Here is a 13,309-nt window from a genome sequence, read left to right as displayed (position 1 = left end):
GTGTCAAGATCCCCCTGGGACTATAAATAGAAATAATTTTAAAGAGGCTCCTCCGAGACCAAGATGGAATCCAGCAGTCTTGAGTCTCGGGCCTGTGCTCCTTCACCGCCCTGTTTTTCTCACGTGTTGGGCAGCAGGACTGGGCACTGCTTCCCTCGCAGCTGCTCCTAAGGCTCAGCAGCTTTTCCGAGCAGCTACAGACCCATGCTCCCGTCCTGTCTGTCCAGGAGCTCTGTCTGATCCGCTTCCACCCCGCGACCGAGGAAGAGGAGGTGGCCTACATCTCACTCTACTCCTACTTCAGCAGCCGCGATCGCTTCGGCGTTGTGGCCAACAACAGCCGGCACGTCAAGGACCTCTACCTGATCCCACTCAGCGCCACTGACCCCATCCCCTCCAAACTGCTGCCCTTTGAGGGGCCAGGTAAGCACCAGCCTTCAGACCCCAAACATCCCCTCCCGCTGACGCCAAGCCTCCCCTAGACCTGCCTCGGCAGCGGAACTTGGAGCAGAGCTGAAGCAGCTTGGGCTGCAGAACTTCCAGAATAGAGGAGGGGGCACTGGAGGTACCCTGTCAAGGCGTAAATTGTCTTAAAGAGTTTTGTGCAGAGGGCCAAGCCTGCAGTGTCCACCTAGAGCCTGCCTGGCCCCAGGTAAGCAGGTGTTGACGTGCAGGAGCAGGGGCAGTGCAGGGTGGGCCGAGGTCTGGCCTTTTGGTCCTGCCTTCCTCCGGACGTCAGCCGGGCTGTTCCCCCTTGTCTTGGAGATTCATTTCAAGGAGTTGCAAGAAATGGCAGTGAAATAGGAAATGGCTCTAGAAATAGGCACTTTGAAACCTGCTGCTTGAGTTTTACCTTCAGTGGGCCTCTTTCTGCTTGCTCCTTCCTAACAGAGTTCTGCGTGAAAGCGTGACTTACACACTGATTTCTTGTGGAGGGGCCAAGGTGGTTCCAAGGGGGATGTGGTCTCTGAGGGCCCTCTAAACCCTGAGAGGTTGATGTGACTTAAGTTTCACAGAAAGATGCCCCCGTGGGAGCATCCCCTTGGCCATGAAGCCCCCAAGACTGATAGCCCCTCAGAGATGCCGAGTCCACCACGTGTTCAGGGCTCTTGAAGTACTTTACTTCAGGGGTTGTGGCTGCACCTGGCATCTTTAGGGGCCCCCTGCACCTGGCATCTCCGTGTCCATGGCCATGCTCCTGCCACAGCCACATGCACACCTGTGTCCACCTGTGCTGTCTGGGCCCCTGCAGGGCCGCTCACCCCTGGTGGGCTCTGCAGCTGTGCCCCCAGAGTCCTGTCAGCCCCCACAACCACTGGTTTGTGCTCTTAGAACTACACACAGACTGTCTCAATGCCAAACACGTGTCAGAAGCCAAGTGCTTTGGGGGGCCGTTGGCCTTCCTTGTGCTAAAGTGGTGCTGCCTGATGGGTGGCAGGGAGGGCTGTGGCCAAAGTTCTTGGCAGGCAGCTCCCGAGGCTCTGGCCAGTCCCCGGACACCGTGTTCCAGATGCTGCAGTGATGGTCGTGAAGCCAACTACCCGACACCGTGAGGAGCCCCTGGTCAGTCCTGAGGGCGGTGGCCTTTATGGGGCCTAGCGCAAGCATAGACAGGGATAGGCATACACTGAGTGCTTGTCCAGTGGGGCAGGGAGACCGTTCCAGCCTTGTCGGAGCCCCTCTTGTAGCTCTACCTGCAGACTCCATGGCTCCGTCCCAGAGTATCTTGTCACATGAGCCAGGGACTAGCCAGGCTTGGGGCCATGGGACAGTCCCCGGGAGAGCAGAGGTGGATGAGTCAGGCGTGGGGATGCAGTAGGGAGGGAGTGGCCGAGGGGCCACCAAGGAGACTTCTCCAGTGAAGCCCAGACAGGAGCTGACACTGCTGTGCTGGGTGGGGGCCGCACTGGGCATTCCGGGTGACACGGCCATAAGGAGGGCTGGGTGGGAGTGCTTGCCTTAACCGCCAAGTGACCACATGGGTGACTAACAGGGAGGACATCACTCCTACCCCCACATTCCCGAGGCTGAGACTCCTGAAGGAGCGCCCCACAGCTCCTGTGGCAGATTTTCACCCACAGTAGAGAGAAGACGTTTCAAGACTTTTTGATTGAAGGGCTTCTAAGTCTGAGCTTGTTTAACTTGGTATATGTGTTTTTAATTCTCCTGGGATGTTCATCTGACAATGGTATCTGTGTGTCTTCTGTCCACTTGCACGTCGGCCACACTCCTCCCTGAGCCACTTCACACACTTAAATCATGATGTGGTGCAAGTGCTCGCAGGCCGGTCCCAGGCTCGTGGCGTGTGCAGTGTCTGCCAGGTGGGTAGGGTGCTCTGCTGTCTCTGCACCATGTTGATGGCACAGGCCTAGCCTGAGGGGCGTCATGTCCCTCAAAGCAGCCAGCCCAGCTGAGCACCTGCACTACCTGGGGGTGTTGTTGCCTGAGGTCACCAGACTGGGGAGTGTGGAGCCAGGGTCTGCCCCGGCCCTGCCTCCGTCCTGAGGCCTCACTGGGGCACAGAGCTTTGAGCAGCCTGCAGGCCGGCTGCCGGAGCTGTAGGTGGAGAGTGACCCACTCAGCATGACTTGGTCTCTGGAAAAAGTTACCGGTGACCCTCACCACTGAACTTAGGAGCCAGTGGGTTTTCACTGTGTGGCTCACACCCAAGAAGCAGGTGGAGACAAGGCTTTGAACCCGTGTGCAGAACTGGGGAGGCCTGCACCTTCTGCCTGCTCTCAGCGTCCTCTCCACCCTGCACTGTGGGGATGGTGGACCTGGAGGGGTCTCCACGCAGAGCCCACAGACCAGCCACCTGCACGGCGTCCAAGCACACCCTGAGCCTGCTCCACCTCCAGGACCTTCTGTCCTGTGTGCTCTCAGACTTGTCTCAGAGAGGCCAGGCCGTCGTCATGTCACACGCCGCCCCGTGTGTTATTTCGGGGGACACCTGGGAGGCCTGCGTCCCTCTGACCCAGCCGACAGTACTCATGGCCCAGCTTGCTGCCCCTCATGTTGGGACAAGGCTCCACTGCTGGGACGCGGGGTCTCAGCCAGGGCTCCCCAGCCACACTGAGCAGAGGACAGGGTCATACCTTCTAAGGTGTGGCAAGGAGAAGGCCGCTTTCTTAGCAGATGGGGTCAATCCGTGGTGTTTTCTGTCTTCACTCCTAATTGTCTCCTGAGTTAGCTGAAAGTGCCCACGACTTACAGTGTTGTCAGGTAAGCATGTCTTGAGTGTCTGCTTGTGTGTGTGCGTGCACGCCTAGTTGTGCGCTTCCGAAACCGTGCGGAGATACCGTTATCAGAGTCACAATCATGCCATGAGGAATGTGTTTCTCTCTCCTTTGAAACCAATAAAAAATATTTCATGGAAACTGGTCATTGTTTGTCTGAGTTTGAACCGTCTGCTAGGCCTTGGTCCCTGTCTAGGTGCACCGTGACTGAGGACTATCTGCCTGCTTTGCCTACGCCGACTCCGCGAGCTTCTGGCTGTGCGGGTGGCACTGCACGGGCTCCTGGTCGCGGACGGACAGCACTCTGCTCACTGGGACCACAGGTCTTAGGGACCCAGCATGGGAGGTCTGCTGCGGAGTGAGCGTGCGGGGTCAGGCAGGGCTTCTCCACCCAAACACTAAGGGCGGTAGCTGTTAACACCAACACAATTTCTGTTCCTGCAGGTGTGAACATTTTGTCTTGTCAGACCCAGGCCATAAGAAGGTTTTCACTTTAAATAATGAATAGTGGAGCATGCCAGGTAGACTTAGGGGTGGGAGCATCATGATGATGTGGTTAAGGAGGCTGCTGTCTGCTGCTTTATTGATTAAAGCTAAACCTCACCCTCCAAGTGCCACATCTGAGGTATCTGGGGGCACCCCCCACCCCGGGGAGGGGGTTGCTGCTTCTCATCACTTCCCTGGCCACCCTGTTGCTGACACACCCAGACATAGGCCCCTGTTTGGACCTTGGCTCAGGAAATAATCACACACGTTTTCAGTGAGTCCACTTCTGTCTGTATGGGCAGTCTGGGACTGGCCCTCCCAGTGTGAACCTGGGGCTACGTGCAGCTGAAAGACTTGTTTCACCCCCTTGGAACATTGTGGACCGTTTGCTCTCACAGTTTGGAGAGTCGAGTCGGGGTACCAACATCCTGGTGCTCAGTCTGGTCAACACCCCTTGTCTGGAATCAGTAGTTCAGTGTCCCCCACACCTACTTCTCATCTACTTTCTCATAAGCTTCACAACCACCCTCAAAGGGAGGTGGGTACATCAGCACCCTGGCTGGTCACTGCTGCTGGGGCCAGGGGTGCCCCATGCCCTCTCTGGAGACCCTGTCTCTGCACACTCTTCTCAGGGTGCCTCTCCTCCAGGGCTCACACTCAGCAGTGGTCATGGCCACATTGGCCCCAGTGGACGTCTTTGGGGACAACTGTCTCACCAACTCCCCAGTGGCGGCCTTGCCAGACACCCACGTGTGAGAGTGCAGAACGGGTGCAGTGGACATGCCCTCGTCTCCATGAGGGTCACTGCCAAGGCCCCATGTAATGTAGGTCTCCCATGAGCAAGTCCTTTCCGAGGTGCTGGTGACATTTCATGTCTTCATGCTCCATAAGCTGATCGTGTGAGTCGGATGAGATCTGACTGCTTCCCGATAGGGGCGTGCATTGTGAGACGACCCAGTTTAGATGTAAGATCCTGGAGAAGATTGGTAGGGAAGTTCAAAACTAACACTCCTCCAACTCCGGAGCTTGATGAGGCGTGTGCAGATCGGGTAGCTGAGAGCGGAAAGCGTTTAATCACAGACCTGCTCAGGGGATGCCAGGGAGCTTAGTGTTTTCAGAACAAATGTAAATGTGAAGCAGTTCCATCATAACCTTATGTGTGATGGCCGTGACCACAAAGGCAGAGTCTGAAGTGTCTTGCCGAGTCTGAGGTACACTTTGTTGGTTAGGAATCATCTGGAGCTGGTGAGAGCCATGGTGGGAGCAGTGCTGGCTGAGGACAGCATGCTGACCCCGGAGCTAACGTGGTGACTACGGTCCACACACGGCCACTCTGGCCCGAGCTTGGTTCACACCCCAGGCAGGCCCTAGTGTTGGCCCTTCAGAGGTCTAGCTCTTCAGAGGTGGCACAGCCTGTCTGCGGTGAGAACCGTCATGGGTCCTGCCCTGAAAGGATGGCCCTGGCCAGGGCTCCTGCTCGCCCTGCCTGCCATCGCCAAGCACATCAATCTGCTGCTCACAGGGCCGCCGAGGCTCCAGCTTGTGCTCAGCATGGGGACCCGTTCTGCCAGCTCTGGGACTGTCGGCGACAGTCAGCCCAGAAGGGCCTTGAGAGCCAGCTGAGCAACTGACTACCCCAGTCTGGGTTTTTGTGAGCTATGAATACTCAGTAGAAGGCTGTTAGAGTGAGAGGCATACCAAGTTAAAGTAATTCATTTTGATTAGAAAGTGAACTTGATGGGTTACCTTTGACATCTGAGCAGAGCTATTTGGATGCGATGCTCAGTGCAGTGGGCCTGGCCCTCCTGTGCCCATGTCCCCGTGACCCCTGTGTCCAGCTCCTCCCTCCACAGCTGTGTCAGGTCAGACAGAGGACATTCTGGAAGCCACTCCTCTCACTAGTGGGGTTCTTCATGGGCCCTCAGCCAATGAACATCATTCTGTGAACAGGAGGCCCAGAAGCCATGTGGGGAGGGGCTGGAGGTGCTTCGTGTGGAGGTTACCCATGTGGATGCTGGCCTGGCCCAGCTCACTCTGGTGGGCCTGGCTCTCCTCGTCAGCACCTCTCTGCTGGCATTTAGGAAGGGCGACAGAAATGCTTGGAGCCACGTGATGATGTCCAGAGACAACTGATTTGTGAGCAACTTAAGATCACAGAACAGGAAAAGCAGTCCGAATTTTCTTAGTGAATAAATAGGAAATATGTGAATATCTATAAATAGTGGTGATTTATCCATAAATTGAAATTATACAATTTGATTAATTTTAACTATCTTCTGCTGTGGAAACAATTTTTCTCCTGTGTTTATCATTTCTTCCTAAATCACTGATTTGTGACTTGGGTTTTTCTGTTCCCCTGTCAGTATTCTGGATTTATTATGAGTGTTGGGGTGGGGGGCATTACTGAAACAGTAGCATTTCTGATATAGAGTACTACAATTCAGCCTTACTGAAGAAATAGTAATTTTTAAGAATTATGCTTTTTCTGAAATTCTCAGCATGTTTTCCATGTAGCCTGTCCATCACCGCCCCTGTCCTGAACACCTGTGCACTTTACGGCCCATGTCCTCTGTTGACAAAGACCTGAGCATTAGGTAGCTCTTGATAAGTTACTGGTCATTGAGTTTCTTTCTAAACCTGAAAGAACGTTTATTTTAGCCCTTTCAGTCAGCATCATTTTTCCTGTTAATTATAATTGTTGACACAAGTGAGTGGTGAACTTAATGGAATGCTGTGTGCTGTATTGATCATTGTAATTGAGTTGTAGAATCGGTCCCTAATTGAATCTTTAACATTAGTATAAAATAAATTATATATTGCAGCTCATAAGTTAGAGTCGAAAGAGGGTGCTACCCTCCTGATTTGTAGTTAGAGACAAATAAAAGAACAGAGCTCAATGTTAGAAAACATTGTGGTCCACACAGGCTTCATGCCCAGTATGTTAACGGTCTGGGGCGGGTGCTTCTGTCTCAGCATTGCGTGTAATTGGAAACCTGTAGGATTCCAGCCACTGGGATGAACGTGTCTGTAAATCAGGCCCCCAGTTCGTGGGTTGTGGGGCGTCAGGCCAGGCAAGTGTGCAGTGCGGTCCTGGTGCAGTATGCATCTGTCGCAGTAACTCTCCCAACACTTGATTTTATCTTGCCACAGAATCTCCTCCCCCTCCTTGCCCATAATAAAGCTTACCTCTCAAGGACAAAGGCTGATTTTGATTCTCACATTCTCACAACTCTTGTTTTTTAGGTCTCGAGTCACCGCGTCCAAACATAATCCTCGGGTTAGTGATCTGTCAGAAAACAAAACGGCCCTCAGGCGCTGGCGAGCTAGACAAGACAGAGGAGAAGCGGGCTCGCCTGCTGACACAGGACGAGGTGGAGCCTGTGCATCCCAAAGTGCCTGCTGCCCTGCCGCCGGAGAAGAGGCCCACCAAATACCAGCTCTGCCCAGGGGACGCTGCTGTCAGCACCACGCCCCCAGGCTCTCCCCCACCCCCACCCCCTCCTCCAGAAGCACCTGGGGCGCCAGGCTCGTCTTCCATGTTGAAAATACTGTCAACACTCAAACCAGGAGCCACAGCACCATCCGGGACGGCGGCAGCAGCTCCAGCGGCTGCTTCCTCTGTCTCTTCTACTTCAAAGACCGCCTCGCCCCTGGAACACATCCTGCAGACTCTCTTTGGGAAGAAGAAGTCCTTTGACCCCCTCTCCAAAGAGCCTGTGGAGTCGGCCCCAGCCCCCCACCAGGACTCCAAAGCCAAGACCGATGGGGGGCTGACGGCAGCACCCCTGCTGGATCCCATCGTCCAGCAGTTCGGTCAGATCTCCAAAGACAGAGCCCTGGAGGAGGAGGAGGACGATAGGCCGTATGACCCCGAGGAAGAGTACGGTCCTGAGAGAGCCCTGGACACTCCGCCCAGTGACCGGACCAGGCACCAGGACGCGGAAGAGGCCCCCGAGGCAGCTGAGCGGGAGGAGGTAGCCTACGACCCCGAGGATGAGACGATCTTAGAGGAAGCCAAAGTGACCATCGATGACCTGCCCAACAGAATGTGTGTCGACACACGTGGCGGGCCTGGCCTCTCTGCCCCCTCCTTGGTGGAGCAGCAGAAGATGATTGAAGAGCTCAACAAGCAGATCGAGGAGCAGAAGCGACAGGTGGAGGAGCAGGAAGAGGCGCTCAGGCAGCAGCGGGCCGCCGTTGGGGCCTCCATGGCCCACTTCTCCGTGTCAGACGCACTCATGTCACCGCCTCCAAAGGCCACACTGCCCAAGGCCGAGCTGTTCCCGCAGGAACCGCAGGCTGCAGTCAAGCCGGCTCCGGCCCCCGCCACCAACCAGGCCCCCGGCCCAAATGCCGAGGCACGGCTGAGCCGGGACCCCAGGCAGGCCCGGCGGTTGGCCGTGGAGAACAATGAGAGCGAGGCTGCCCTGAGGGCCCCGCCGGCCAGAGAAGCACCCGGAGGGGTCTCCGCCGGTCCAGGGCTGCTGCCGGCCCAGGAGGAACCTGAGTCGGCCCCTCCACCATGGACTCCGGGTGAGGAGGCCCCACTGCCGGCCAAACAGGATGGTCCCCCTCGTGAGCCCTCAGAAACCCTCGGGCCAGAGAGCATGGCCGGCCTGGATGCTGTGGCCAGACCTGCCCGGAAGGTACTACTGCCCACACCACCGGGCGCCTCCTTCCAGCCTCTCTACCCTCCGCAGAGTGAGGGCCAGGCCTTCCCCCCTCCTGGTTTCTCAGGGCCCATGTATGCACCTCAGGAGAACCCGATGGGCTCCTCCCAGTACGATGACCCGAGAAATGCTCAGTTTGCCGAGAAAAGTGACGCCCTGGCCACTGACACTGAAGGAGACAGAGAGCCCCAGCCCAGGCCAGGCGAGGGGGCTGGTGTGTTCCCCGCCTTGGCACAGAAAGGGGGACCTCCACCCCAGTTTCAGGGCCAGAGGGAGCCTACACCGCGTGCTTTCGGGATGTCGGGCCTTCACGGCCCCAGTTTCCCGGCTCCTCGGGGGCCAGTCCCTCCATTCTCAGAAGAGAACACTAATAACGATGGGCCAAGAGGAGGCCCTCCACCGGCCAGATTCGGGCCTCCGAAGGGACCCATCCCTTCCCTGTTCTCAGGGCCACATGGGCCACCTCCCTATGGGGATGGCAGGGGCCCCTCCCCGTCCCACCTAGGAGGACCCAGGGGAGCAGGGCCGCCTCTGTTGGAAGAGCGTAAGGATGCACACGGGGAGAAGAGAGAATACCCGGATGCCCTGTATGGCGAGGCCTCAGGTGGCCCTGCCCAGTGCGAGGGACCTGAGCAGGCCCCATTCCCAGGAGGCCGGGGTGCCACACCGTTCCAGTTTGGAGGTCAGAGGAGGCCTCTGCTGTCGCAGTTTAAGGGACCCCGAGGCGGCCCTCCTCCCTCTCAGTTCGGAGGTCAGCGAGGACCCCCACCCGGCCACTTCGTGGGCCCAAGGGGGCCACACCCTGGGCAGTTTGAAGGCCCCAGAGGCCAAGCGCCTGGCTTCGTGCCTGGACCCAGGGGCATGCAGCCTCAGCAGTTTGAAGAGCAGCGGGTCCACTCACCGCCCCGGTTCTCCGGCCAGAGGGCACCTGCACCCCTGCCCTTTGGGGGACCTCGGGGGGGTGCCCCATTCCCGGAGAAGAGTGAACCGGTGCCTCCCCGCTTCCACTTCCAGGGTCCAGCTCCCCCCGGCCCCAAGCCAGCGCCCAGGCCACTGCTGGAGCTGCCCAGCCACCCTCCTGCACCGTCTGCCGCACCGGCCCAGGGCCCAGAGGCCGACTTCCGCGAGGGGGGCCGGGGCCACGAGTACAGAGGCCCGGCCTTTGAGGGGCGGCCCCGCGACAAGGCCCCAGAGGACCCTGAGGCCCCACCACCTGACAGCCGCTCAGGCCGGGCCCTCGATGACCGGCGGCGGGAGAGGGAGCGTGGGAAGCCCTGGGAGCGGGAGCGCGGCCGGACCTGGAGCCGCGAGCGGGACTGGGACCGTGGCCGAGACTGGGACCGCCACCGTGACAAGGACGCTGGCCGTGACTGGGACAGGAGCCGCGAGCGGAACGGGAGCAGGGACAAGGGGCGTGAGTGGGACCGGGGCCGAGAGCGGAGCCGCAACAGGGACCGCGACCGCAGGCGCGACCGGGAGAGGTCCCGCAGCAGGGACCGAGACCGAGACAAGGCCCGAGAGCGGGAGCGCCGCAGGGACCGCAGCCGGAGCCCGGAGCGGCCCCGGGACCCCAAGACCGAGACCCCTCGGGCTGCCGCTCCGACTGCCCAGACCTAGGGCCCTGCAGCAGCCGCAAGTTGGAAAGAACTGGGGGCTCATGCGCAAATAGAACCTTATGGACTTGAAAAGTTACTGTAATTTTGTGTATAATGGTTTCTTAAAAAATTTCACACCTTTACAATTCCTATGCTTTTTTAGAAACAAAAAACTAAGAACTCTTAACATTTCCATTTAAATATACTGAAATGGGAACGTACCTACAAAAGCATATTGCTTTTTCAGATTATAAAGTTATCTTTTCTAGTAACTTGACTGTTGTAAGTTGTGAGGGAGTTTAGTGGCTGTTAAAGCCATACCTTTCCTGACATCTCACCTGTGTGTCTGTTTCCAGAGGTGTGGCTGTTTCCAGAGTCTGGTTCACAGGGTTCGGACCTGGTGGCCATGGGTTTCTGTGCATGGCTGTCAGCTAACCTCTGGATGGTTGAGAAATGCCAAATTTAACAGATGCATCTTTCTCTCGTCACAAAGAAATTTGAATTACAAATTTCAACCAGGAAACAAAACATTTCTTAGTTTTGCTCAGTTTTTATGTATTGCCTTACAGTTTTTCTTTCCCCAAAAAAATGATTAAAAGCAACATCTGAATAGAAACTGTTGAATTTTAAATAATATTTAGTTTAAAAGATTTAAATTTTACCAGTCTAAAGAAAGGAAATAAATCAATTAAGTGTAATTTAAAAGGTGGGGTGGGGTGGGAGGGCCGTTCTTTGACTTGAATAATCAGGAACAGTTTTTTGGTTGGACTTTACCACCTGAGCAGTTCTTTCTTATGTCCCAGGAAAAGTGCACTAGCTCCACACTGCTGTCCTTGTCAGGTGATAAGTCTCAGCATTTGTCGTTGAAATGGAACAATATTTGTATAAAGCCTGAGGTGAAAATAGCGCTATTAGCTCAAAAACTGCAAATTAGAATGCTTTTCACCGTGAAGCACAGGAAGCTGCTTCCCGTCGTGTGTTTCCAAGTATTTCTGAAGTGGAAAGTAGAGGAAAACTTGCTAATTTATTTGACTGTATAAATATAATTTGATATTTTTTTTTATATTTTCATAAACTTAATTTTGCAAATGTAAAGTTAGAGAATTTCCTTTGTTCTTTGGAGTCTATTCCATTGTACATCACTACAGATTCTTCCCTTTCTAGCACAAACGTTTAAGCTGCGAGAACATTGAGAACTTAGCAGTTTGGGTGATTTGTGGGTGTTACAGACCCTATCAGTAGGTTAAGTTACATTAAAGTGGTGACGAGTTCCAACATCTAATGTGATGTGAAGGTTTTTTTTTTTTACATGTAAAACAAAAATTTTCTAATTTAAATACAACCAAATGTAAAAAATCAAGTGTGTTTCTTTAGGTTTACTTGATAGAAATTTCTGTAAATTGTATTTTATATTGCAAAGTATTATATCACTGTACATTTAAACATGGAACTTCATAGCTTTGTTACATGAAGTAGAATAAACATCTACAGAAAGTTTTTCTGTCTTGTGTGGCATCGCATTGGAAAGTCGGGTCTGGACAGGACATCTTGGCTCCCTACTTCCTGCGGGTCAGCGTGTTGTGGGCAGGGGGTGCTCTTGGCCTGAAGACCCCTCCCAAATGCACCCCCTTTAGGGACAGTTCCAGTGTGGGTCCCCACATCCAGCAGGAAGTCCGAGGCCACAAAGGGAAAGACAGAGAAGCACGATCAGGGATGACAGGGACGTGAGGTCTGGGGATAGGCAGTCTACGCAGATCCCTTGCAGGATTGGCAGGCACCCAGAGTCCCAGTTGCTGACTCAGGGCTTAAAGGTGCATCGGGCTGGCCGGCAGGTTGGTAGGGAGCATGTGGTGAGGCAGAGCAGGTGGGCCAGGCACCATGCAGGGTGGAGTAAATAGCCGGGGGTGGTAGAGTGGGAGGTGGGGGCATGTGGTGCTTTCAGGTCATGAGAACAGCCTGGGAGGAGACGATGAAGCTGTGGGTCTTGCCCTTGAACTTCAGCTGCATGACTAGCCCCAACCTGGTGACCCTGGCACCAGCATTTGGCTTCTTAACAAAGCTTGTGCACCCATCATCCTGCCGTGAGCCAAGACACCCAGAAAACGTCCCTGGGGCAGGACAGACTCCACCCCGTGGGCTGAAGAGTCAGTAACTGACCATCGGTTACCCAGCTGAACACACGAGAAACCAGGGGTGAGTGCAGGGACCCCAGCCTGGGGCCACTGCCACCACTGCCATCTTGGAAACGCATCAGGCTCGCTGACACACAATGGCCCAGGAAGGAGGCTCATCTGTGGAGAACCCATGGTGCTAGCCTGACCTTGGTGATGCCTGCCAGAGAGAGAAGCCCAAGTGCTGCAGGACAGACACTGGGCAGGGCTGGGGGAAGCAGGTGCACCGGGATACTAGCCCCAACCGCAACCCAGGTCCCTCAAGATGAGGATTGGAGCTCCAGGTTTCGAATGATTGTGAAGCCTGCTTCTTGTCAGACACTTAAGAAAGGGGAGACCCACCAAGACCACCCACATCTTCCCACCCAACAGGTCATCGGCTGTGTGCCTTTTCCCTTAATCCCTTTTCCCTCCATTTTTCTTTTACACAATTGGGATTCTATACGTTCTTGTATCTTTTTTCACTTCTTATAACCTGGGTGATTCCCAAAGACATCAAGTATTCATCAAAAGCCTCATTTTCATTTTTCACATTGTTCAAAAGATTTCAAGCTTCTCCTTCCCAGAGAATGTATGCTCCCTGGAGATATGTGGGGTCCCACATGTTCATGGAATGGGGGCAATGAGAGGTATCCCAGGGAAACCAAGATTCCCCAGGTGCCACTGTCCAGAGGCACGAGTTCCTTGCAGTGCCTCTGGCCTCCTTTTCCTGTACCTGTGTTCCTGGTGCTCAGGCAGGGATCACCAAAGAGATACAGAGATTTTTGCATCTTTGAGCAACACATGAAGGTGGGGGACAGGCAGCCCCAGCAAGTGGACTGACTTATGATGTCACTGAGGGGCCCCTGCACTGCCATCCACTGTTCATGACTCTTGTCCTCCGGTTTGCAAGAAGGCTGCCTTTGGAACCATCACATCATCCCTTCACTATTGTAGGAGGAAGCCAGCGTCGCCCCTTTAAAATGTCTGGTTTGACCTCGTTGGCCAGGTGGGCACACAGCCACCCCTGGCTGCAACAGAGAAATCAGGGTATCAGTAAAAAGAAGAGGAATTCAGCTGCCATGGACACTGCCCCAGGAAAGTTACACAGCGTGAGTCAGAAAGCTGATAGTGGCAAGTGCTGGCGAGGACGCAGGACAGTGTAGAGGGAA

The 13,309-nt window shown here is 55.0% G+C and overlaps 1 protein-coding gene across 7 annotated transcripts in view; it reads left to right on the top strand.

Moving 5' to 3' along the window:
• Positions 1–11,484, top strand: part of DIDO1 (death inducer-obliterator 1) — a 50,803-nt gene extending 39,319 nt beyond the window's left edge. For all 7 annotated transcript variants that reach the window (XM_027559102.1, XM_027559104.1, XM_027559101.1 and 4 more), the window contains 2 exons: positions 228–423; positions 6,966–11,484. In XM_027559102.1, the coding sequence (XP_027414903.1) occupies positions 228–423; positions 6,966–10,009 (3,240 nt within the window). In that variant the 3' untranslated portion in view covers positions 10,010–11,484. The remainder of the gene's footprint in view (positions 1–227; positions 424–6,965) is intronic.
• Positions 11,485–13,309: the final 1,825 nt, after the last annotated feature.

The sequence above is a fragment of the Bos indicus x Bos taurus genome, chromosome 13 (genome assembly GCF_003369695.1).
Source record: "Bos indicus x Bos taurus breed Angus x Brahman F1 hybrid chromosome 13, Bos_hybrid_MaternalHap_v2.0, whole genome shotgun sequence".
Classification (NCBI taxonomy): domain Eukaryota; kingdom Metazoa; phylum Chordata; class Mammalia; order Artiodactyla; family Bovidae; genus Bos; species Bos indicus x Bos taurus.
This window is presented reverse-complemented; position numbering and strand designations above follow the sequence as displayed.